At 57.0% G+C, this 25,037-nt stretch overlaps 1 protein-coding gene across 1 annotated transcript in view; it reads left to right on the forward strand.

Moving 5' to 3' along the window:
* The window catches only part of PLCG2 (phospholipase C gamma 2), an 84,187-nt gene extending 66,252 nt beyond the window's left edge, over positions 1 to 17,935 (forward strand). The window contains 7 exon segments of the mRNA XM_056136221.1: positions 312 to 521; positions 1,713 to 1,858; positions 2,591 to 2,705; positions 3,358 to 3,525; positions 5,658 to 5,746; positions 16,993 to 17,177; positions 17,770 to 17,935. Of these exon segments, the coding sequence (XP_055992196.1) occupies positions 312 to 521; positions 1,713 to 1,858; positions 2,591 to 2,705; positions 3,358 to 3,525; positions 5,658 to 5,746; positions 16,993 to 17,177; positions 17,770 to 17,812 (956 nt within the window). The 3' untranslated portion in view covers positions 17,813 to 17,935.
* Positions 17,936 to 25,037: the final 7,102 nt, after the last annotated feature.

Raw genomic sequence — 25,037 nt, forward strand, 5'->3', positions numbered from 1 at the left:
CTGGGGCGTGAGCGGGTTTTATAGGGCTCTTGAACGACTTTCTAATCCCACAGTGCAGGGGCTCAGGGTCAGCCTGGGCTCGACTTTCCCGCCTCCTCCTGGGGGCCCAAGGGCCGCCCTCTGCATCTGCTGCTCCCCTGGGTGCTTGCCCTCCGCACGCTCAGTCCCCACGGGTGCTGGTGTGCGCGGGGAGGGCCGTGGTGCTGGGCCCTGGCGTTGGGCACGCTGCACCCCGAGGGTGGGCCGGGCCAGCAGCCCCGCGTGCGGCGGGAAGGGGCGCGGGGCGGCAGGTGAACGTGCCTCCCCCGCAGAGAACCCCGACTTCCGAGAGATCCGCTCCTTCGTGGAGACCAAGGCCGACAGCGTGACCCGGCAGAGGCCCGTGGACCTGCTGAGGTACAACCAGAAGGGCCTGACGCGCGTCTACCCCAAGGGCCAGCGCGTGGACTCGTCCAACTACGACCCCTTCCGCCTCTGGCTGTGCGGCGCCCAGATGGTGGCACTCAACTTCCAGACGGCAGGTGCGCGCGGGGCGGGCACGACCGGCCCGGGGGAGGGGGCGGAGCGCCGGGGCCGGGTCCAGGCACTGCCCAGACAGGCAGCGGGCACGTCCCCGTGACCGGGGCGGCTTCAGTGCGGCACCAGCCCAGACACCCGGCCCTGCAGTACCTCCCCGTCTCCTCCTGCCCTTCTTAAGCTTCCGCGTTTCCTGCCTGGAAAGTGTTTCCCACTTGGCGTCTTCACAATCGCCTGGTACAGGGGAGCAGGCACCTGCCTGGCCGCGGCTGACCCTGGCTCCATACTGGGCGCCGCGTGGGCCCCGGACACTGCTGGGTGGCCCCTCAGTGTCCCTGGGTGCGGCCCCAACCTACAAAGGATAGAGGGGGCTGCAGACGGAGCTCAGCGGCCTGGGTACTTTGTATGGGGGCAACGCACGGTCCCCTGAGCCCGTCAACAGTGGGCCCTGAGACAGAGCCGGGAGCATCACTGGGTGCGGCCCCAAGCCAAGGCGGTAGATACAATGCCGTAGTTTTTCCCAGCAAAGACCATTTATTTATTTATTTACTTATTTTTGCTTTTTGGGTCACACCCAGCGATGCACAGGGGTTACTCCTGGCTCTGCACTCAGGAGTTACTCCCGGCGGTGCTTAGGGGTCCCTATGGGATTCTGGGAATCGAACCCGGGTTCGCTGCGTGCAAGGCAAACACTCTACCTGATATCTCTCCAGCCTCCACAGCAAAGACCATTTCTAAGGGTTATCTTTAATCCCCTTTTTCTTTCCTTCCTTCCTTCCTTCCTTCCTTCCTTCCTTCCTTCCTTCCTTCCTTCCTACCTCCCTCCCTTCCTTCTTTTTTTCTTCCCTCCCTTCCTTCCTTCCTTCCTTCCTTCCTTCCTTCCTTCCTTCCTTCCTTCCTCCTTTTCTCCCTCCCTCCCTCCCTCCCTCCCTTCCTTCCTTCCTTCCTTCCTTCCTTCCTTCCTTCCTTCCTTCCTCCTTTTCTCCCTCCCTCCCTCCCTCCCTCCCTCCCTCCCTCCCTCCCTCCCTCCCTCCCTCCCTTCCTTCCTTCCTTCTCCCTTCTTCCCTCCCTCCCGCTCTGCCCCCAGGGATGTCTCTGGCAGGCTGGGGGCCCCTCTGGGCCTGGCGAGACCCTCCTTGCTCTGTCGCCCCGCGGGTTCGGTGAAGCCCCCCGCCTGACCCCCCTCCCCTCCCCAGACAAGTTCATGCAGATGAACCACGCCCTGTTCTCCCTCAACGGGCGGACGGGCTACGTGCTGCAGCCCGAGAGCATGCGGTCGGAGAAGTACGAGCCCGCGCTGCCCGAGAGCCAGCGGAAGATCCAGATGACGCTCACGGTCAAGGTGGGGCCCGGCCCTTCTGTCTGGTCACCTCTCCTGTCCCGTGTGTGTGTGTGTGTGTGTGTGTGTAGGGCTCGTCCTGTTCCGCATCTCCCAGGCCCCGTGTCAGGTTGGCTTCTGACCCAGCAGAGCACTGGGGCGGGAAACGGCCCCTGGGGACAGGAGGGGGCATCCCCGGCGTGGGCATCCCATGGGGTGGATCCGGAAGCTTCCGGGGAATGTGCTGTTGCACGTCTTTGTTCACTCGCCTCCTGTGGGAGCTCGGGAAGGCGGGCGAGTGGATTTTCCGAGCGGGAGGAGGGATGAGCCCAGCCGTGGGCTGAGGGGCTTGTTTGGCCCAGTGTGGCCCCCCGCCCCGCTGTAAAAAAGGGGAGAGAAGAAGAGGAAGTTCGGGGGCCAGAGAGATAGTTCAATGGGTAGGGCGTTTGCCTCCTCTGCGGCAACCCAGGTTCGACCCCGGCATCCCGTGTGGCTCCTGAGCCGCCCAGGAGGGATTCCTGAGCCCAGAGCCGGGAGTCGGCCCGGGAGCGGAGCAGAAAGGAGGGGGCTGGGGGCCAGGGGCTGGGGGAGCCGATCGCGAGGGCAAGGCGTTCCTGTTCTCTGTGTCTGCCGCGCGTGATGCACTCGGCCTCTTTGACCTTCAGCTTTAAGGTGGCGGGTGCTGGGGTCTGAGGGGGCATGTGGGGTCTGAGGGCCCCGGTTCTGGGGAACCCAGCGCTGGCCTCGGTTCCGCAGGTCCTGGGGGCTCGCCACCTGCCCAAGCTCGGCCGGAGCATCACCTGCCCCTTCGTGGAGGTGGAGATCTGCGGCGCAGAGTACGACAACAACAAGTTCAAGACGACGGTCGTGAGTAAGTGCCCGGGCGCCCGCAGGGTGGGATCGGGACCCGCTTCTGGGGTCTCACCCCGTCCAGTCCTTCCCGCGTCCCTCCTTCCTTCCTCCCTTCCTTCCTTCCTTCCTTCCTTCCTTCCTTCCTTCCTTCCTTCCTTCCTCCCTTCTTTCCTTCCTTCCTTCCCTCCCTCCCTTCCTTCCTTCCTTCCTTCCTTCCTTCCTTCCTTCCTCCCTTCTTTCCCTCCCTCCCTCCCTCCCTCCCTCCCTTCCTTCCTTCCTTCCTTCCTTCCTTCCTTCCTTCCTTCCTTCCTTCCCTCCCTCCTTCCTTCCGCTGCAGTTCAGCCCGGAAGCAAGTCACTGTCTGCCTGGTCCCGGGTCGGGTCGGGGTGCTGGCCGGGCTCTGCCTCCTTCTGTGTGAAAACGGGGGAGGGGGGGTTCCACAGCCCCCCAGGCCCAGGGCAGAGCCCCCCTGCTTGGCCCGCTGCCCGTAGAGACAGAGTCGGCGCCCACACCCCTGTCTCCCCTGACCCAACCTCCTGGCCTGTCCTGGACAGGGGGCCTGGCAGTGCCCCCTCCCCGGCTCTCCCAGTGCCGACAGCCCCCCTGAGAGGGAAGGAGGGTCTGGGGGGGCCACCCAGGACCAGCCCTGTTGAGCCCCCACCTCCTTGCAGATGACAATGGCCTGAGTCCTGTGTGGGCGCCAGCGCAGGAGAAGGTGACCTTCGAGATCTACGACCCGAACCTGGCCTTCCTGCGCTTCGCGGTCTACGAGGAGGACATGTTCAGTGACCCCAACTTCCTGGCGCACGCCACCTACCCCATCAGGGGCATCAAGTCAGGTGCGGGTGGACGCGTGTCCCGGCGGGCCCCGGGCGAGCTCGGGGACAGCGAGCTGGGTGGTCGAGAGCCAAGAGCTGGACCCTCGTTCGCCTGAGCACTGAGACGTCGGCTGCAGCCGGGCAGGACCCGCAGCCCCTGTGCCCCGGGCGGCCAGGACGCCCTCGGCTGCGTCTCTGAGCCACTGGTCAAACCCTCTTGCTCTTCTTCCTGCTCTGGTGCTTTGGGTGCCCCGGAACCATCCGAACACCCCCGAGGTCACGGCTCCCCTGTCTGCTCAGGGTCACGTCACAAGAGAAAAAGGCAATTTTACGGATTTGGGCCATGCAGACACGAGTCGAGTCTTTTCTCTGATGTGGCGTGAGGAGTTCTTTTGCAATTTTTTTTGGTCCACGCCCTGAAGTGCTCTGGTTTGCTCCTGGCTCTGCACTCAGGGATGACACCGGGGGCGGGGATCGAACCCGGGTCGGGCATGTGCACATGTCAGATGTCCTACCTGCTGTGCTCTCTCTCTGGCCCAAGAAGTCCTGTTTTCTTACTTTCCCAATATAGAACATAGCAGGCCTTTCCAGTGAGCTCCGACCTCTCCCGGGATGGTCAGTCTGAGCGTTCCTGCCCTCAGCACCACCTGAGTCGACCAGGAGGAGGCTCTGGGGTGGGGCCCAGCTGCTCCCAGGCCAGGAAGCGCCCAGGTGTCCTGGGATGGCACCTGGAGAAAACGGGGCTAGACTGAGCAGCCTTCTTATTGAGAAACGTTTTCATCAACTGCTTCTTTAAATCATTTGAATTTTTTTTTGGCTTTTTGGGTCACACCAGTGATGCTCAGGGATTACTCCTGGCTCTGCACTCAGGAATCACTCCTGGCAGTGCTGGGGGACCATACGGGGTGCTGGGAATCAAACCCGGGTCGGCTGCGTGCAAGGCAAACGCCCTGCCTGCTGTACTATCAGCCCCCTATCATTTGACATTTTAAGCTAAATATCCACCGCCTTGTAATATAATAAATGATTAGCCATAGCACAGCATTAGGGCGTTTGCCTTGCATGCAGCCAGCCCGGCCGAGCCGGGTTCAATTCCTCCGCCCCTCTCGGAGAGCCCGGCAAGCTACCGAGAGTATCTCGCCCGCACAGCAGAGCCTGGGAAGCTCCCCGTGACGTATCTGATATGCCAGACACAGTAACAACAAAGTCTCCAATGGAGACGTTACTGGGCCCGCTCGAGCAAATCGATGAACAACGGGAGGACAGTGTTACAGTGCTATAAATATGCAAGTCCCTGAAATTTCAGGGGCCTGAAATTTGGCATACCTTCCCTTTCCGGGCCACCGTGCCCCTCAACTAAGTAAGGCTCAGGACTAGTTTTGTGGGGGGGGGGGGAAGGGTCACGCCCAGCAGTGCTCAGGGCTTCCTCCTGGCCCTATGCTCGGGGGTCGCTCCTGGGCGGGGTGTGGGGATGGACCCCCAGCGCCCTGCCCCCGTGCAGTCTCCCCAGGGCTGTTCACAGTAATGGTGCCCTCCCCCTCCCCCACTCCCCCCCGCTCCCACCCTCTGCTGCTTGGTCCCGGGGCTGGGGGGCTGCTTCCCAGCGCACGTAAGTGGGAACTGGCCTCTCGCTGACCAGCCGCAGGGTGTCCGTGTGTCCGTGCTGGTTGAACACGCCTGGTCTTCGGTGGGAGATTTCGAATGCAAAGACAGAACCCTCGAGGGCACTGCCTGCCACGTCCCTGTTCACTGAAGGCGTGAAATAAAGCGAATAACCCCCTTTGTGCAGAAGACGTGGGGCCTTCGGGATCCAAAAATAAACTAACCCCCCTCGGCCCCCCAGTTACAGGGCTGCGGCGCTTAAGCCTTTGAGGCAGCTGGAGCCCAGCCGGAGGGGGCCCAGATCAGACTGTTCCGAGGGCTCCAGCCCCCTCCTGCCTCAACCCTCCCAGCAGTGCCGCTCGCTCCTGCAGACCAGGCCGGAGTGTGGGTCTGGCGTCCAGAAGGTCCCCCTGCCCTTGGGGACACACGGAACCCAGCAGAGCAGAGTCACAAAGGCCGTGCAGGGCCCCCGCCGTGAGGCCCCCCGCCAGGCCCGGCTCCTGATCTGCCCTTGGGCTTCTTGTCATTTCTTTGGTCCATCCTCCCATCAGGGTTTCGGGCCGTGCCCCTGAAGAACGGGTACAGCGAGGACATCGAGCTGGCGTCCCTCCTGGTGTTCTGCGAGCTGCGGCCGGTTCTGGTGAGCAGAGAAACTCCTTGGGGGGCCGTGAGGTGGGGGGGACTTCCTCCCCCCACCGAGGGCTGTGGGCGTCCCCGCGGACTTGCCCCGCCGGTAATGCCTCAGCGTCCCCTGGCTGCCTCGGTTTACCCTCCCATCCACACGCCTAGCTCTCGAGCGTCCGTGGGACTGCAGAGCGAAGCCCTTTGGCAGTTCCTTGAGGCCTCCCCGTGCTGCCGGCGGGACCCGCCCGTTAGCGCGGGGTGGCGGGGGGGCCGCCCCCCCCCCCCCCGGGGAATTTGGCGACGGCCGGATGTTTCCGAACATGCCGAGACCAGCTGTGTCTGGAGTCTCGGAGTTGCCGCCAGCATGCGCCCTGTGGCCCTCCTCGGGCACCAACTGAGGGTTCCTGCTTGGTGCCTCCGAGGTGTTCTCCGCTCTGCTGTTGACACCTCCAAGGCAGCCCCGTCCTGTGTCCTCTGGCAGTTGCCCGGGGGGTGAGGGGGTGGGGTGGAGGCTGGCACTCCCTTCCTAGCTGAGGCCTTGAAGGGACAGTCCGTCCTGACGGTCCCCATCTCTGTGGGTGCGGGGGAGAGGTCAGGCCTCCGGAACCAGGAGCCTTCAGGGGTGGAAAGGCCGCTCCTAGGCCTGGGCCTGCTGGCGAGTCTCGACTCCAGCACCCTCCCCCCCCGCCCAGTTGCCTCCCCGGACCCTCTTGGGGGGCCCTTCCTCCTCCTCCGGCTGGCTCGGGGCCTGCTTCCGTGGTGTGCATACTTTCCCAAGCGCCCCCCCGCCCCCCTTTCGCCACCCCAAGGGGCAGAGTTTTCCCTTATGACTAAGAGTTTCATAGAACATTTTTAATGAAGAGCTGTTTCCTGGGGCGAGACTGGTAATGGGATCGTACATCAAAGCGGGAGAAAGACTGACGCGTCCCCCGACGGATACAGCTTGCTTCCCCCGAGCTGCTAGCAGCGGCCACCCCTCGCTGGACAGACCTTGCGTGGAGGATTTCACTCGTGGGACGGCGGAGAGGCGAAGCGTGTTGGGGGCAGGTGTGAGGCGGGGGATACGGCCGAGTGGCCGTCCTCACTGTCCCCAGGGGCAACCGGCAGGGTCTGGAGGGTGCTCCAGAGCTGGGAATCTGCTGGGGCCCAGCAGGCAGGATTCTGACTCATCCCCCGGGTTTCCGGGGCCCGCTCTGTGCCCTGCCACCTGGTTTGCTCCTGGCCGGCCCCAAAGTGCAGAGAGGGACGTCATGACTGCAAGCCCACGGTGTCTTCTCACGGCTGCGTCCACAGCCAGGACTGTGCTGGGAACTAGCACGAGCTCCCGGCCAGGCTGACCCGGGCCCCGGCGGCCAGGAGTGGACATCGGGAAACCACAACTGAGAACCTTTCGGCCATGTGTCTGCCTGGGACTCAGACTGGAAGAACACTTGGGGCCTGTCTCCAGGAGACCCGCCTTAGCCATGCTCAGGACAGCGTGGGAGGGACATCCGGGGACAACGTCACCCCAGGAGTCGGGGCCAGGGTGGGAGGTTCAGGTGGAGATGCCGGCGAGTCCGGGTCCCCCCAGCTGCCAGGAAGGAGCCCGCTCGCCAGACACGTCTCCCGGATTGGCTGCCAGTGAGCTCTTGGCTCAGAGAGATGAGAAGATCAGTGAGCCCGGGTCCCAGTCGGGCAGGGTCAATGGAAACTTCCGGTTCTGAGGATCAGTGAAGCACCGTCAGACGCACAGCAGACAGCCCAGAGCTCTGCCTCCAAAGTCTCCCTCTCGGCACTGCCCCAGGATGGAGCACTGGAGAGCGGGCAGTGGCGGGGCGCCTGCCCAGGCCAGTCCTCGCCCGCCCCCCCCGCAGCTGGTCCCCTGAGCATCAGGTCAGAGAATAAGCCCTGACCACTGTCAGGCGACCCCCACACCAAAACCGGATCAAGGCACAAGAAGAAAGCAGATGAGTCACATAGTCCAGTGGCCAGCGGCTTGCAGGCCAGCAGGATGTCCAGCACGCAGCATCGTCCACTCCAGAGAAATTCCCCCACAGGGAGACAGAGAGTTCACGAACGTGCGTTCTGCAACTCGGTTGCCCTCCACAGCACAATGGGGATCTGATTAAAGTTTGGCGATGCCAGTACCTAGTAAGTAAGGGTCCTTGGAACATAATGCGCTGTAAATAAAGTTCCATACTAGTGTGGAACAGAAAATAATCAAGTATTAGTAAAACCTAGGAACTGAGAGGTGAAAATGAAGGTGTCTTAAGAATTTCAGCTTTGATTGGAGTGTGGGCGGCGGGGACGGGGAAGGGGATGAATTAGGCTTTCGGGCCTTTTGCAGGGAGGGTTAATGTTGCCGTTTTGATGTCAAAAGAAAACGTTGACTAGGAGGGTTTAGAAAAGAGAAAGTAACCAGGATCGAAAAGCAGAGGAGAATAAGGGAGGAAAAAGGGAGAGAAAAACTCGAGCAAGAGAGTAAGAGTTGGCGATAGGGGATAAAGGAAGAAATTAACAACGGAGAATCAAATTAGTAATTAAGACGGAATATCAAAACAAAGCAACTTTATTCAGGAGCTGAGTTCTTCTAGTTAGGAAACAAAGGCTCAGAAATCCAAGATTGAAAAAAAAAAAAAAAACAAGTAGCTGGAGACTTACAAAAGTTGGGAAGGAAAAGTTACCAGCACAATAGAATTTAGCATGAAAATGAGGAAAAAAAGCATTGAGAGGCACAATAAATACTGCCGCAATCTTATTAAAGACAGATGAAAGGGGCAGGGAATTTCCAAGGGCTGGAGCATGTGCTTTAAAAAAAAAAAATTTATTAGTGAGACACCATGAGGTACAGTTGTAAACTTAGAAATTTTGTGCTTGGGTCTCAATTATACCACGATCAAATACCCCTCCCTCCACCAGAGCCCATTTCCCACCACCACGGATCCCAGTATCCCTCCCGCCCCCCATCCCCCCCATCCCACCTGCCTCTGTGGCAGGGCATTCCCTTCTGTTCTCTCTCTCCTTTTGGGTGCTGTGGTCTGCAAAAGAGGCATTGAGTGGCAGTCATGTTCGGTCTAGAGTCTACTTTCAGCATGCATCTCCCACCCTGGGAGGATCCTCCCAACACCAAAAATACGGAATGCTTCACGAATTTGCGTGTCATCCTTGCGCAGGGGCCAGGAGCATGTGCTTTGCACATGTGAACCTCCCACCTCCAATCCTTCCCCCCGACCCCCACCCAATCACAAAGAGGCACAGGAGCCCGTCTCGGTGCTAAGTAGGGGAGCGGCGTGCCGAAGCGTGCGGCGTGCAGAGGGCCGGCCAAGGCTCGGAGGCAAACTCGCTTTGACTCTCCGGCTTGATTCAAACAGCGCACAAGCTGGCGTAGGTACACAACACGCTGTCCTGCTTGTCAGAAGTTTCATAAGCCCGACTGCATGCTTCGTCGTGAAGAGAACCAGAAAGTATGAAAAGGAACACTGATGTGTCTCATCAGGCGTTGTCGGCCTGTTACCCCATAAAATCCAGAAGACGACAGACATGGACAAAAACGTTTACGCCTCGGGAGGAACAGATTTCTCAAAAGAGCAAAACATGACGCAGGCAGGAGTCATCTATCCCTACCGGGACTGCACAGAAGACTGACAACCGGAGAAACATCAGCTCTGGAATCTCTTGGCACCAGAAGCAGCCAAACCAGAGGGGCGGGTGGGGTGAGATGCCGGCTGGCTGGGGAGGCAGGAGGGCGGCTGCTCACTGGCCCTGGGGCTCAGAGCTCAGGGCACGCGGCCCCCGCTGCGCTGGCCGGGCCCGCTGGGGGGCTTCCCGGTCCCCACAGCCAGTGGAGCCCCCAAAGACTAAAGGAACAAAGTGGGCTGGAGCGGGAGTTGAGTGGGAGGGTGCTTCCGTGTGCTCTCTTGACTTGGGTTCCGTCCCCGGCACCCGTCTGGTCCCTGAGCACCTGTGGGAGTGAATCCTGAGCACGGAGCTGGGAGTCAGCCCTGAGCACAGAGCCGGGAGTGAGCCTTGAGCACAGCTCCAGGAGTGAGTCCTGAGCACAGAGCTGGGAGTCATCCCTGAGCACAGAGCCGGGAGTGAGCCCTGAGAACAGAGCCGGGAGTCTGCTCTGAGCACTAGCCGGAGTCAGCCCTGAGCACAGAGGTGGGAGTCAGCCCTGAGCACAGACCCAGAAGTGATCCCTGAGCACCGAGCCGGGAGTGAGTCCTGAGCACAGAGTCGGGAGTCATCCCTGAGTACAGAGTTGGGAGTGAGCCCTGAGCACAGAGCCATGAGTCAGCCCTGAGCATGGAGCCGGGAGTGAGCTCTGAGCACAGAGCTGGGAGTCAGCCCTGAGCACAGAACTGGGAGTCATCCCTGAGCACAGAGTCGGGAGTGAGCCCTGAGCACAGAGCCACGAGTCAGCCCTGAGCATGGAGCCAGGGGTGAGCCCTGAGCACAGAGTCAGGAGTGATCCCTGAGCACAGAGCCGGGAGTGAGTCCTGAGCATGGAGCCAGGAGTCAGCCCTGAGCACAGAGCCAGGAGTGAGCCTTGAGCACAGCTCCAGGAGTGAGTCCTGAGCACAGAGGTGGGAGTCATCCCTGAGCACAGAGCTGGGAGTCAGCCCTGAGGGTAGAGCCTGGAGTGAGCCCTGAGCACAGAGCTGGGTGTGAGCCCTGAGCACCGCTGGGCAGGGCCCTCTCCCCTTCCCACAAACAAGTAAAGGAACTATTACAAGTAAGGGAAAACAGAGACCAGAAGCTGGCATGGGGCCCTGCACAGTTCCACCGCCAGCCGCCACTTGTGGGCCCCCTAACAAGAACAGACATTGAACAGGAGGAAGAATCCCGTGAATAAACGTGCATTTGAAAAACTTGAGCCCGTGAGGGATCGCTCTGAGGAAGGTAAATGGAACAACATCGTTTCTAGAACAGCGGAAAGCTTGAGCTGGATTCTCCAGAAGATCCCAAAACGGCCTCCAGCTGAATCTCCGCCGAAGAACTGAAGTTCCAGATTCCAGACTTACTCCCTGTCCCGCAGAAGGAAAATAGAAATGGTCCCGCTGATGTCTGGGCGTTTATGGAACTTTTGTATCAAAATGGCCATCGCTGCCACTTGTCAATGCAGAGATTAAAATTATTTTTAAGAGCCAGCAGGCCATCTCCAGCCGGCGACTGGGAGAGAGTGCATTAGACACGGGTTTATTCCCTCATGCAAGGTCGTTTTCATAATAGCAGTTAGCAGTTCATTTTTTTTTTTCGTCGATTGCCTCGAGCAGGCCCCAGTAACGTCTCTTTCATCCTAGCCCTGAGATTATATTCAAGGCTCTTTAGGAGAACGAGACCCATCATTGTTACTGGTATTTGGCATATTGGGTATGCCACGGGGAGTTTGCCAGACTCTGCCATGTGGGCAGGCTACATTCGATAGCCTGCAAGTTTGTTAGCAGTTCATTTGTGAAAAAAGAAAAAAAAAGGGGGGGGGAACCACCAGATATCACATAGATAATCGAACTAGCGACAGAAGCAGTCCAAGTTTGTCTACCTTACAAGAATTCTCAATTTGATTTTGGGCCACACCCGGCTGTGCTTGGGGCTTACTCCTGGCTCCTGGCTCTGTGAGCGGGGACCCTGTGGGGTGCCGGGCTGACACCCGGGTCTGGCACGAGCAAGGCAGGCACCTGTATGCTGGACTATCTCTCTGGCCTCAGATTCCAGTGTCTGGGGTGGGTTGAGCGTCTTCCAGTGTCAAGGCTGCCCCTGGCTTGTGCTGGGCTGTGTGTGGGGGTGGAGTGGGGGCACTGGTTAACCACAGGCCGAGGAAGACCCTCTAGGCCTGCCCTCCCACTCTGGCCCGAGATTCCAGTTTTAAAGAAACCCACTTCTGTTTGTCATATTTATTACAGAAATAATAACTTTATTCTAGAAATGGTGTTGGGGGGCTGGAGAGATAGCACAGTGGGGAGGGCACTTGCCTTGCACGCGGCCGACCCGGGTTCGATTCCCAGCATCCCATATGGCCCCCTGAGCACTGCCAGAGGTAATTCCTGAGTGTAGAGCCAGGAGGAACCCCTGTGCGACCCAAAAAGCAAAAAAAAAAAAAAAATAGAAAGAGCTGTTGGAACTGTGGAGCGTGGGGCAGGTTCAGAAGGGAATTCATTCATGACACTGATGGAAAGTTTGACAAAATAGCTCATTAGGAGACATTGAAATAAGGAAGGCACAGGACTCAAACAACTGGCAAATCTTAACGGGAGACATAAAGCAACCAGCAAGCAAGAGGTATTCCCCGAATCAGTGTCTGATGGGAGACGGGGTATTAGCCAGCCACCCATCCCGCCTGCAGCCTGGAAGATTCTGGTCTCTGCACATATCCTGACTCCATCCCCCGAGAGGACCTCGGACCAATGACACGCTCACGGTGGTTCACCAGCAAGGCCGACGCACCCGGGTGTCCCTGAGTCCCCATCGCCAGTAACAGAAACCAGAGGCCCCTTGACAAGTGCTTCCGGCTCCCGGCCCAGGGGGCCGGAACAAGCCTCGCCACGCGCCGAGGCCGGGTCCTAGCCGGAGAATGCAGGGTCCCATCCGTGGGCACGTGGGCAGTGGGAAGACCCCAGGGCACGTCCTCCCCGAAGCATCCCAGCTGCTGTGAAGGAAATGAGGGGAGCAAGACCAGCATCACACCACAGAGGGCATCGCCGCAGGCCAGACGGTGGGTGGAGGTCCCGCCCGGTTAGAGGAGGAGAAGCCGGTGTTTGCAGAGTCAGCCACCGTCCTCCCAGAAACGGGGGCTTGGAAGAGGGCAGACCCCCAGCCCAGCATAAGCGGAGATCCGCTTGACTGCCAGGAACAAGATGTGCTGACGCTTCTGGGGTCGGAGCCACCAGGCAGACCCCCACTGGGCCATTAGACACAGGCCCGGCCAGCTGTCTCCAGAGGTGCCTCAGGCCGGGCTTTGGAGCCCAGAGGAGACACACGTGTGGCCACTTTCCGGGCTGCCGGTCAGAACTGTCATTTTCTCGCGGGGCTGACTGACCCTTGGAGTGTAATGGATAACGTTCTTAACAGGAAGCATGTGGGTCCTATTCTGCACTGGAGACATCGCCTTGTGCCAATTAAGTGCAAATACACATTCTTTCCTTTCTGGGCCATCTCGGTTTGCCTTTCCGGCCCCCCATTCCTCCTCCTCGGGGCCTGGGGCCTGGCCCTGCATCCTGGCTTTCACGTGTCCCCCCTTTTCACGGCCTCCCTGCGGGTTTTGTGTTGAGTCCCTGCAAAGCCATCAGGCCCTTGCTTGTGCTTAATGTGCGTGTGCACGTTTTGGGCCCCAGCCTCACCACTTCTCTGTTTATCTTTCCTGATCGCGTCTGCCTCCCTTTGGTGCTGTGTCTGGCTCCCATGTCGGGACGACCCAGCGTAGCTCCGATCAGTTCTGTGTGCGAATGCAGCGGCCACCGAGACCCACCAGCCCATGACCAGGGGAGACGGGCTTCACACTGGAAACAGCCTCGGGCGGGGTAGGGGGAGACACACTGAACCCGTGCCCAGTGCCGTGGCTGGGCCCCTGGCCAGAGTCTTGGCTCACAGTGGCCCCAGGAACCCAAAGCTACCCGGGGACAGAGGACACGGCGGGGTTGCAAGCCCTGCAAGGTTCTCAAAGAAGGAGATGAACAGGAACTGGAAATTCGTGTTTGGGTGTCAGAGCAAACGTAGGAGATGGGAGGAGACGAGATAGACCGTGGGCTGGCACTCGCCCACCTGTGGCCGACCCGTGCTCAATTCCTGCAGAGGGTCCCCTGCGCCCCACCAGGAGGAAGCCCTGAGCACAGCCAGGGGTGGCCTAAGCACAAAAAAACAAAAGCCCCCCCAAATGGAAGAGCCAGTAGGACGTTCTCAGGCGAGATCTTTGCAGACTTATTTCCCACCTAGACCTCTGATACTGCTTAGACCTGCGCGCCTCTGGGTTCTAATCTTCACTGAACTCTTTATTTATTTATTTATTTATTGGGGTTGGGTCACACCCAGCGGGCCCCAGGGCCTATGCCTGACTCTGTGCTCGGGGCTCCCAAGGTGGTAGCAGGCATCACACTAGGGTTGGTCACTGCCAGGCACGCAGCCCTGCGCTCTCTCTAGCCCAGCACTTTCTTTAAGAAATTTAATTAGGAATGGTTTATTATTGGGGCTGGAGAGATAGCACAGAGGGTAGGGCGTTTGCCTTGCACACGGCCGACCCGGGTTCGATTCCCAGCATCCCATATGGTCCCCTGAGCACCGCCGGGAGTAACTCCTGAGTGCAGAGCCAGGGGTAACCCCTGTGCATCGCCAGGTGTGACCCAAAATGCCAAAAAAAAAAAAAAGTTTATTGTCTCATGTTACATACACGTTTCCTTTGTTGTTTCTGTTTTGGGACCATACCTGGAGACACTCGGGGCTTATTCCTGGCTCTGTGCTCAGGAATTACTCCTGCTGGTGCTTGGGGGACCATCTGGGATGCCGGGAATCGAACCCGGACTGACCTCACGCGAGGCAGGCGCCCTGCCCATTGTACTATCTGTCCAGCCTGTAAATGTTCACTTTTGCCTAAATTTTTTTTTTTAAGTGAGTCCAGGCAGGGTAGGTAGTGTCACTGGGGAATCTGGCACCCCACCGATGGACGCCAGACACTTTGCTGGTCCTGCCCGCAGAGAGCCCTTTAGAACATCCCTGGAGGGAAACCACAGCATATAAATTCAGGGGCGGGGAGAAGTCTTCCCTTTCCAGATGATCTCACGCATTGGAACTTCCAAGCATGCAAGGGAAATTATGTTACTATAATGAACAAATGTGAAAGCAAGAGAATTCAACTCATGAATCTGAAAATAATTTGGAAAACTCGTTTTTTTTTGGGGGGTGGGGGTGCTCTACTGCAGATCGTATCACCAGCTTAGAATATATAGGGGTTTTTTTTGGTAACAGAAAAAAATGAATGAATGCATACATTTTAATAAGAACAAACCGTCTCTTAATCAAGGGCATCTAAGAATCATTAAAAATAAAAGTCAGAATTCTGGAAATGTTATTAGAAAAGAAATCTTGATTCTTTTAAAGTAAAACTGCTAGTGCAAGCTCAAAGACTGAGCTAGGAAAACATTGTTATTAATTCCGCGTTCGGGCTTTCTGAGCCAAACTGGCCGGAGGGAGCAAAGAATCTCAAATGAGAAATGCTGGAGCGTCGGCTTTGAACACAGCGAGGCAAAATATGAAAAGGGTTTTTAAAAATATTTGATGCCTGCGAATTCTTCCAGCATCAAAGAGGCTGAAATCTTTTGACTCTAACCCTGGCCGTGCAGGCGAGGAGGGAAGCAGAGAGACAGTCTGCGGAATCAGCAGGACACCAGGGCAGAGAGGAAATGTGAAAAGAGGCAGGCGGAGGTGACAAGTGACACAGTGACAGAGTGACAGTCCCCCATCCCTCCGGTCTAACGGCTAGCGCAGCCTACAGACTTGGGGCGCCCCAGGGTGCTCAGGACACGGCGGTCTCACCCTCTGTCCCCGACTGTGGCCCTTCCCACCTCGTTCCCTCCCCGGCCCCTAGTCCTGTCCCATGGTCCCTCCATTATGTCATCTCACCTGTGACCCCCTTGGAATGCCCTGGGGGAGGGCCACAGGGGCCCAGGCTGAGAGACGCCTCAGTGGGGGGCACAGCGGGAGACGAGGGGCCCCTGGGAGGAAACGTGACAGAAGGGCCAAATGAGAGAAAGACCGAGACACCCGGACCGGCCTGCAAGCCTCCGAGCCTGGCACGGAAGGGAGGCGGCGGGTGTTGGTGCTGAGAAAGCTCCCCTGGGCAGTGGCGGGCCAAGAGGCCACGAGTGTGTGTGTGTGTGTGTAATACCAATCTCAGACCACTGCTGTACGTGCAGGGGATGATGCTGTACGTTCAGTGGGGGATGCTGGCCTCAGCCCAGTGCTGTGTGTGTGTGTGTGTATCGCAGGGGGGGGTGGGGGGTGGGGGGGTTGGCCTCAGCCCAGTGCTGTTTCTGCAGTGGCATGTGTGTATGTGTGTGTGTGTGCGTGTGTGTATCGCGGGGGATGGGTGACCTCAGCCCAGTGCTGTGTGTGCAGTGGTGTGTGTGTGTGTGTGTGTATGTATTGTGGGGGCGTGGCCTCAGCTCAGTGCTGTGTGTGCAGCGGCGTGTGTGTGTGTGTGTGTGTGTGTGTATCGCGGGGGATGGGTGACCTCAGCCCAGTGCTGTGTGTGCAGTGGTGTGTGTGTGTGTGTGTATCGTAGGGGGGTGGCCTCAGCCCAGCGCTGTGTGTGCAGTGGTGTGTGTGTGTGTGTGTGTATCGCGGGGGCGTGGCCTCAGCTCAGTGCTGTGTGTGCAGTGGTGTGTGTGTGTATGTGTGTGTGTGTGTGTGTATTGTGGGGGAATGCTGGCCTCAGCCTAGCGCTGTGTGTGCAGTGATGTGTGTGTGTGTGTGTGTGTGTGTGTGCGCGTGTATATGTGTGTGTGTGGGTGGGGGGCTCAGCCCAGGCCTGTGTGTCTGTTTTTCCCCTTCCCTCCCTTCGCTGCTGCCCCCCCAGCGCTGAGTGCTCCCACCTGCCCCTCCCCAGACCCCCCCCACACGTGCTTTGCCAGGAGTTGCCCTTGGGGCCCGTTCCCACAGGTGAGCTGGGTCATGTGCTGTGTTCTGGGCCCTGGACGGCGGGAGCCCAACTCCTGGGTGGGAGGCACCGGGGCGCGAGGGCTCAGACCACGAGGGTCCCGGCAGCCACTGGGCCCGCCCCGGGCACTCGCCTGGCCTCCCAGCAGGGGCAGGGAAGCTTCGTTCCGCCAAAGGCCATTTGGATGCCTGTAGCAGCGTTGGCGGGCCATGGGCCAGGCAGCCCTCCAGGAGCGTGGCTCCATTCCGGCCATGTGATGGTGGGCTTTGTAGGATGTGGGCGGGAAATGCGTCTAGATCGGGCAGCTCCTCCGGTGTCCCTTTGTGTCCCCATTCGACTGCTCACTGTCACCTGCCCTGTCCCACGGCCAGAGGCCCTGGGCAAGATAGACTTGGCTAAGGAAAGGGATCGGCGGGCAGGGAGGGGCATGGGGGGAAGGGAAGGGCGTTGGGGGGGAAGGGAAGGGCATCGGCGGGCATTATAGGGCGTCGGCGGGCTGGGCGCCTGTGACTCCGGCTTAGACAATGAGCCCCCCCGAGGTACCTCGCCCATTGGGGGCCCGCGTCTCCCGGGGCCCTGCCGGCTTCCCGAGGGCCCGGGCGGGCCGTGTGCCCGCTCACGCCGCCGTGTGCCCGCAGGAGAGCGAGGAGGAGCTGTACACGTCGTGCCGGCAGCTGCGCAGACGCCAGGAGGAACTCAACAACCAGCTCTTCCTCTACGACACGCAGCAGAACCTGCGCGGCGCCACGCGGGACGCCTTGGTCAGGGAGTTCCACGTCAACGAGAACCAGCTGCACCTGTACCAGGAGAAGTGCAACCGCAGGTGGGTGGGCCGCACCCACCACCCCAGCGCTCGGCCGCGCCCTGCGCGCACATGCCCCGTGCTCCCTCCATCCACCCCGGGCTGGGCACCGTCCCGTGCCAGCCCCTGATGGTGTCCCGGGGGCCCGGGGTGCCAGCGTCCGACACGCCCGGCTTCGTGCTCTAACAAACAGGGAGCCAGTAAGGGCCCCACGTGGGCTGCCCCCATCCCGGGCTCCCTGCCCACCTTCATCCTCTTTCCTGTCTTCTCTGAGTCATGGCGAGTCCCCTCCCCGCCCTCATTCGAGGGAACAGAGCCTCGGCCAGGAGAGGGCTGCTTGGCTCGGCTCTCCTGGGGCAGGGGTGGGTGTGAGGCCCCCCGGGGCCCGGCTGACGGGATCTTGTTTTTTTTTTTTTTGATTTTGCTTTTTGGGTCACACCTGGCGATGCACAGGGGTTCCTCCTGGCTCCGCACTCAGGAATTACCCCTGGCGGTGCTCAGGGGATCATATGGGATGCTGGGAGTCGAACCCAGGTTGGCCGCATGCAAGGCAAACGCCCTCCCCTCTGTGCTCTTGCTCCAGCCCCCCGGCTGACGGGATCTTCCGTTGCAGGTTGCGAGAGAAGAGAGTGAGCAACAGCAAGTTCTACTCCTGAAGCCGGGACGCGTCCCTGGAGGGTGCCCGTCGGACCCTGGGTGCCCGCTCCGGGGGCGGGACCTCTCCAGCCTTCCGCCCGGATGCTGCATCCGGGACCTCCTCCGCGCGAGGTTTGGGGCGGCGACCCCCTGTGTGCGTTTTTTTTTTTTTAATTTTCCCTCCTGGACAGTCTCTTAACTTATATTCCCCCATCGAGGACCCCCCTCCCGCCAGCGTGCCCCCCACTCCTGTCCCGAGCCTCACTGAATAAAGAAAGAGCCTTGAACCTCGCGCCCGGCTGAGGGACCGCCCCCAGGACGCGGAGCCCACACGGAAGGGGGGACGCGCCCTCGAGGCTGAGGCGGATTTTTATTAAGGGCCAACGGTCCGACCACGCACGGGAGCCTCGGGGGTCTCCTGATCTCCGAGGGCCACTTGTCCCCAGGTCACGGTCAGTTGGGGTGATCTGGGAGCTGGGCGGGGGGATCAGCTGGGGCTGACCTGTGCCATAACCGGGGCCCCTGGGGCCCAGGGGCTGGACGTTTTTGACCTCTGACCTCCCTCCTGCCCTCTCTGCAGCCTGCTGCCTCCTCCTGCTGGGGCGGGCCTGGCCTGCCGCTCTTTGGACATGGGGGTGGCCACTGCCCAGGAGGGGATGAGGGCGATGCAGGGGGCGTCTCTCATCATCCCCCCGAGTCTCGGAGCAGGAGGCCTCGGGGGAAGCCCAGCTGTAGGGCCCCGGGCAGGAGAGCATGCCCCCGGCTGCTGGGTGCTGAGGGGGCTCAGTGCATGGCGTGGCCAGGAGCATGTGGCCGGGGCAGGGGTGGGCGTTCAGCTGGGAACGCAGGTGACTGCGGCGGGGGCTGACCTCAGGGGCGGTCAAGCTGGGGCTTCCCATGGCGGGAACTAGATCCGGGTCCCCGCCCAGCCCCCCACCCGAAGGCCAGTCTTGCCTGTTTCACCGGTCAGTGCAGCCAGGCCCGGATGGAGACTCACCCCGGAGCAGAGCCACGGTCAGAGCCGAGGTTGGGGGCCCAGGCGATCAAATGCCAAGTACGGCCGCTGTCCTCAGAGGACAGACAGACAGACCGTGTGCGTACCCGAAGTGTGTCCTGGAGCGGGGAGTGCGGGGTACGGGGGGTGCCGGGCATCCCCCCGACTGGCAGCCAAAGGCAGGGTCGCAGAGAGCCAGGTGCCACCTCTGCCCCCGACCTCCGCCGCGGCGGCTGCCGAGTAGAGCTCAGCTCAGAGCCTCTGTCTCCAAGACACACGCACCCACCAACTTCCTCTTCTTCGTATTCCCGGCGGGAGGGACACCTGGAGGTGCTCTGGGTGGGGGGTGGGGGTGACTCCTGGCTCAGTGCTCGGGGGCCACATTGCATCTGCGCCTTTGCTCTCTGACCTCACGGCCCTGCTCCCGGACCTGAGACGCAGAGGCCCACCTTCCCTGCAGCTTGTTCCTGTTGGGGCTGTCGGGTCAGAGCAATCGAGGGACGGGGCTGTCGAAGGCACGGTCTCCTTTCTCAGCGGCTGCCAAGTTTGAAAACGGTCGCGCCACACAGGACAGAGGAAGAACAGGGCTGGGTGTGTGTGTGTGTGTGTGTGAGAGAGAGAGAGAGAGAGAGAGAGAGAGAGAGAGAGAGAGAGAGAGAGAGAGAGAGAGAGAGAGATGGGAGAGAGAGGAGAGTGAAGTTTGTGGGGGCCTTCCCGATGGCCTGCTCTCTGAATCTCCGTGTGCTCCATCTTCACCCCCAAGCCTGGGACTCTGGCTTCAGTGCTCGGCCTCCCTGGCGCGGTTCATCAGAGCCAGTAAGGAACACACAGGCGCGGGCCACTTAGGGGCGATTCCCATCTCCTACATCCCCCAGATTCCTGTTTCCTCTCTCAAGTCTCTGCCCGTGGTCTTCCGAGAGCGCGGGGTACGGCCACAGCTTTCGCTCGCTCCACAGACGTTTGAAGGCGCGAACTCAAGCCAGCTGCCACGCTTCCTCGTGCAGTTCCAACGGTTTCCCGTTCCCTCAGTACAGCGGAAGTAGCACCCCGAGACTCTGAGCATGTTCCCGGGAAGCTTCCATCGTTCTGAAGGAGTTGGGAGAACTCACAGTCCTCCCGCTCACATTCTGCTCCTCCATCCATGTGCGAGGGAACCGCCAGCCTCCCGCGCAGGGCCGGGGAGAGAGAGAGAAAGTTCTGGCGAGGGAATGTTGGTTGGACAAAGTTCCTTTCATCCTCCCCACAAAGAGAGGGCGGTGGGGAAATCCCTATGCAGGGAGCCATTGTCAAGGATATTGTACTTGCTTATTAAAATCCGCTACTAGAATGTTTTCTGTGTTTGTTCATTGGTCCAAGAAGAAGAAGATAAACGATTTTCAACGAAGGCAACATAGGAGGTGCCGGTACACCATTAGGGGAACATGGTTCGGATTCTGGAAGGAGAGGAAAGGCGGCAAGCTTGGGCTGGCGTAGGAAGGAAAAGGAGCCGAGACCCCAGCCCCGCCCCCCACCCCAATCTGAGTGGGAGACACTTCCCGACCCAGGACACCTGCAGTTCCAAGACACTGTCATCCCATTGTTCAACGATTTACTCGAGTGGGGACTAGTAACATCTCACAACAAATTGTGAGGCTTGTCACTGGTTTTTGGCATATTGAATATGTCACGGGGAGCTTGCCAGGCTTTGCCATGTGGGCGAGATACTCTCGGTAGCTTGCCAGGCTCTCCGAGGGGGTGGAGGAATTGAACCTGACTGACCACACCAGCTGGATGCAAGACAAATGCCCCACCGCTGTGCTATCGCTCCAGCCCTTAACACCAAGACACACGGCAATCAAAGTGCCACAAAGCAGAGGCAGACTTTTAAGGGCAGCGAGGGAAGGGAAGACGCTCACAGGGAATCGTCAGAAGATACACATGGGATTTCCCATGTAACGAGAGAAGGGACTGGCATGATGCATTTGAATTGGAAATGAAAAGAACAAAGTTTGAAACGCCAACTGCAGTTCAAGCGCCCAAGGGATGCACGATTTTTGAAGTTTGCTTGAGTTGTCTGGGCTCAGACTTGGGGGGTCGTCACTGAGACGCTTAGTAGTGACTCATACTTGGCAATGAAGATAGCTGAAGGGACCTTGGTCCTTTCAACCTTTCAAAGGCTGAAAGTCAACTTTTTTAAAGACCGAAGCATTTGGAGACAGCTCTCGGTGCCACACTAACCCACGGCGTGTTAATGATTAAAGAAACACGGAGCATTACATAGTAGGCATCTGAAAAATACTCTGACTTCTTCAGGCTTTTAATTTTCTTCATGAAGAGCCAGATTCCAAAGAAATTCTGCCTTGGAGATTTAAAAAAAAATTTTTTTTAAATAGGCTTAAAAAGTTGCAACTGTAAACAAGTTTCATTATTAAAGCTTTTTTTATATATATAGTTGTGCTTATGTGTACATAGAGAATCATGTGAATGAGTCACAGAACTGTTGGTTCTTCTTAATGTGGAAATTAAATGACTATCACATTAAAAAAATAAAAATTTGGTTTGAATGAATACGGTTTCCCAGACTTTGAAAATGCTATTCACCTTTTTTTTCCCTCCCACCTAGTACATGCTTCAGCCACTACATACAGTTAAAAGTTTTGTATGTGTTTTTTTAATATTAATAATTATTTATTATTATTATTTTTGCTTTTTGGGTCATACCCAGTGGTGCACAGGGGTTACTCCTGGTTCTGCACTCAGGAATTACCCCTGGTGGTGTTCAGGGGACCATATGGGATGCTGGGAATCGAACCTGGGTCGGCCACGTGCAAGGCAAACGCCCTACCTGCTGTGCTATCGCTCCAGCCCCTTGTGTGTGTTTTTCAAAACCTCTGTTACACTTTTTTTTTTTTAGGTTACTGGCCTGTCTTTTTTTTTTTTTTTTTTTTTTTTTTTTTTGCTTTTTGGGTCACAGCCGGCAATGCACAGGGGTTACTCCTGGCTCTACACTCAGGAGTTACTCCTGGCGGTGCTCAGGGAACCATATGGGATGCTGGGTATCAAACCCGGGTCAGCCACGTGCAAGGCAAACGCTCTACCCGCTGTGCTATCGCTCCAGCCCCACTGGCCTGTCTTTTAGCAGATTATATAATCAACACTTGCCTGATTCCTGCAAGCTTCGGGAAGATTTGGTGCCAGCAGAGCCAAGAGCTTATCTGGTTCACGTAATGGGTCATGGCAGTGTTGGCATCCCTCCTGTTTGATTGCCAGTGTGTGTCCTAAGACTATTGTTCCCAGTAAACTCTCAATGCAGGGGGGGGTTCTTAATGCAGCCCCCCCCCTCCACCCATGACCCTCCTGTGACCGGGTACAAAAGCTTAAAAAGATGAACAGGGAGGGGTGGGGGGATGGAAACAAAGACGGGATTAGGACTGCTGGAAGGTAACTCACAGATGGAGAGAGTCCGTTTTCAAAGTAAACATGCATTCAGTGCACTCATTCAGGATGGAGCCAGGAGAGGGTTAAAACTGGCTGCAAAGAGAATTCAAAGAACAATACACAGAGAAGCTCTCAGCTGTTCACACTCCACCTTTCACTGACTGATCCAGATGGCTCTTGCCCAGAGAGACGCACATCATGTCTGGGGAAGAGTTAGTGGAAGGGATTAGGTGTAGAGATGGTCCTGGAAGGGATAAATCCTCCACCCGCACAAAGGTGATCGGCTGTGCCCTGGGAGTCTGGCATATGAGGGGCCTGAGCGATAGTACAGCAGGCAGGGTGTTTGCCTTGCAGTTGGCTGACCCAGGTTCGATCCTCGGAATCCCATATGGACCCAGCACCTCCAGGAGTAATTCCTGAGCGCAGAGCCGGGAGTAACCCCTGAGCGTTGCCGGTGTGACCTCAAAAGCAATAAAACAAAATAACAGAAAACACGAAAAATAAAATCAGTTTATTTCACTTCTTTTTTTGCGACTGAGTTTTTGACCTCTCTTCAGTGGTTTATCTATCAACCCTTCGGAGCTTGTTTGCCAGTGTTTTCCCCAGTTCTTGGGTCTGCTGGCCACTTCCTTTGACGCACAGTTTGGTTTCATGTACAGGATTTGTTTAGTTTGGTGTGGTCCCAGCTTGCTTTTGTTGTCTATGCTTTGGTATTCTCCGCACGCTAAGGCCAGTGCCGGGAAGCTTTCTGCCTAGGTTTTCTTAAAGAAGTTTCGCAATGTCGGGTCTTATGTTGAAGCCTTTAATCTATTGTGAGTTGATTTCCGTGTATGGAGAAGAAAAGAATCCAATTTCTTGCTTTTGCACCTGGATATCTAGTTTTACCCCAAACCACTGGGGATGAGACTCTACCACCCCATCCGTGTTCTTGGCAGGCCTGTGAAGGATCGGGTGACTGTGTACACAGGCGTTGTTTCTGTGGCGTGATTCTGTTGATCCCTTGTCTACCTTGTGCCAAGACCGTTCTGCTGGTACTGCCAGAGCATTTTAATAAATTAAGAAATCAGGAAGTGTAAAGTTTCCAGTTTGGTTTTTTTCTTTCTCCAGATCATTTTGGCTGTTAGGGAATCCTTTGCGCTTCCACATAAATTTAAGTATTTTTTGTTTGTTTGTTTCACAGTAGGATAAATAAGAACTTTAAGGTGCTTAGAATAAACCACCCACCCCCGAAGCTCAAGATTTTAATATTGAAAACTATTGCCTTTTGCATAAAGAAAGAAAATATGAATTATACCATATTTTGCAGGAAACATCTCCCTCCAATTATCAGTTGTCTCTATAATATTAAAACAAATACAGTAAAAACAACTCAAGATTTTCATGGAACTTTATAAGCTGATTTAAACTCACGTGGATTGTTGTCACTGTCCTGCGGTGGTCTGTGCCGATAAACATCCCCACGGCAGGTGGGTGAAGGGTCAGGACTCAGGCTGGTGACCAGTGGAGGTTTATTCAAATCAGAATTATTATAGAGAAACTGAAGGATTGGGGGCAGCATTTACAATTAGGTGTGGTTGAACATTGTCATAAGCAAGAACAGATGTAAAGCCCTTCCTTCAGGGAAATTCTTCGAGGAGACCCACCCAAGGGCAGAATTCCATCTAGGGGCTGGGCACTCCAGATTCCTACTAGGAGATCCTTCTAGAAGATGCAGTCCATCTAAGCGCACATTGCTTTCTCCTTTCCTAGTAATCCATTTAAACGACCATATTAAATTTATTTCTTAATAGTCATTTTATATAAATAAACACAATATTTTGTCTTCCTTCTACGAGAGAAAAAATCCGGACTTCCGACATCCGTCGACGATCAAGAATCAGGGACGCTGTCTCATTTGCCAAGGTGTCGAAAATCAGATGGGCTCGTCACGTAATGAGATTTAAAGACGACCGCTGGACTAGAGCTGTTACCGACTGGATTCCACAGGATGTCAAAAGACCACGCGGCCGCCCACCTACCAGATGGTCAGACTTCTTCATCAAGATCATGAACGATCGGTTTGAGGGTCTTCATGTTCCCAGAGCGAACAGATGCCATTGGGCTACACTAGCACACGACAGGGACAAATGGAGACGTTACTGGCGCCCGCTCGAGCAAATCGACGACTAACGGGAAGTTAAGTGATTAAGTGAAGTGATTAAACACAATATGAGATATAGGCTTTTATCTATACCCTAGATTAAACTTACAGGGCAGCTCTTCCTGGGGGCATCTTGCTATATTTCTCAGACTACAGTTCTTGGCCTAGGTTAGTTTTTCCTTACCCCAACAGGAGCCCTATTCAGCTACTTTTTTTTTTTTAGTTTTCAAAAAAATTCTGAATGTTAGTTTTATTTTATGATTTTGTTATTATCCCCCCCCCCCTTTATTTGATTCCCCGTGAGATACAGTTACAAAGCCTTAATGTTTGAGCTTCAGTCATACAGCCATCAAACACCCATCCCTTCACAGGGCACACTTTCCAGCACCAAAATCCCCAGTATTCCCCCCACCCCCATTCCAACCCTTCCCCTGCCTGTGTGGCAGACAATTTCCCCCATACTCTCTCTCTACTTTGGTTATATTCGATATTTCGACACGTCTCACCACCACTCAAACCTGCCTAAAAGGCAATGCTAGATGATTTGTTCTGTATTGCTTGTTATGGATGGAATATAACGTCCAGGAAATTCTGTGTTGTTCTTTTCTGGGAACTTTGGTTGGTAGTCTCTGCATCTTGGCTGTTGATGATATATATTACATGGCGCCGGGACTGGCAAGCTACTGGAAAACTG

Source organism: Sorex fumeus, unplaced genomic scaffold (genome assembly GCF_029834395.1).
Source record: "Sorex fumeus unplaced genomic scaffold, SorFum_2.1 ptg000122l, whole genome shotgun sequence".
Taxonomy (NCBI): Eukaryota; Metazoa; Chordata; class Mammalia; order Eulipotyphla; family Soricidae; genus Sorex; species Sorex fumeus.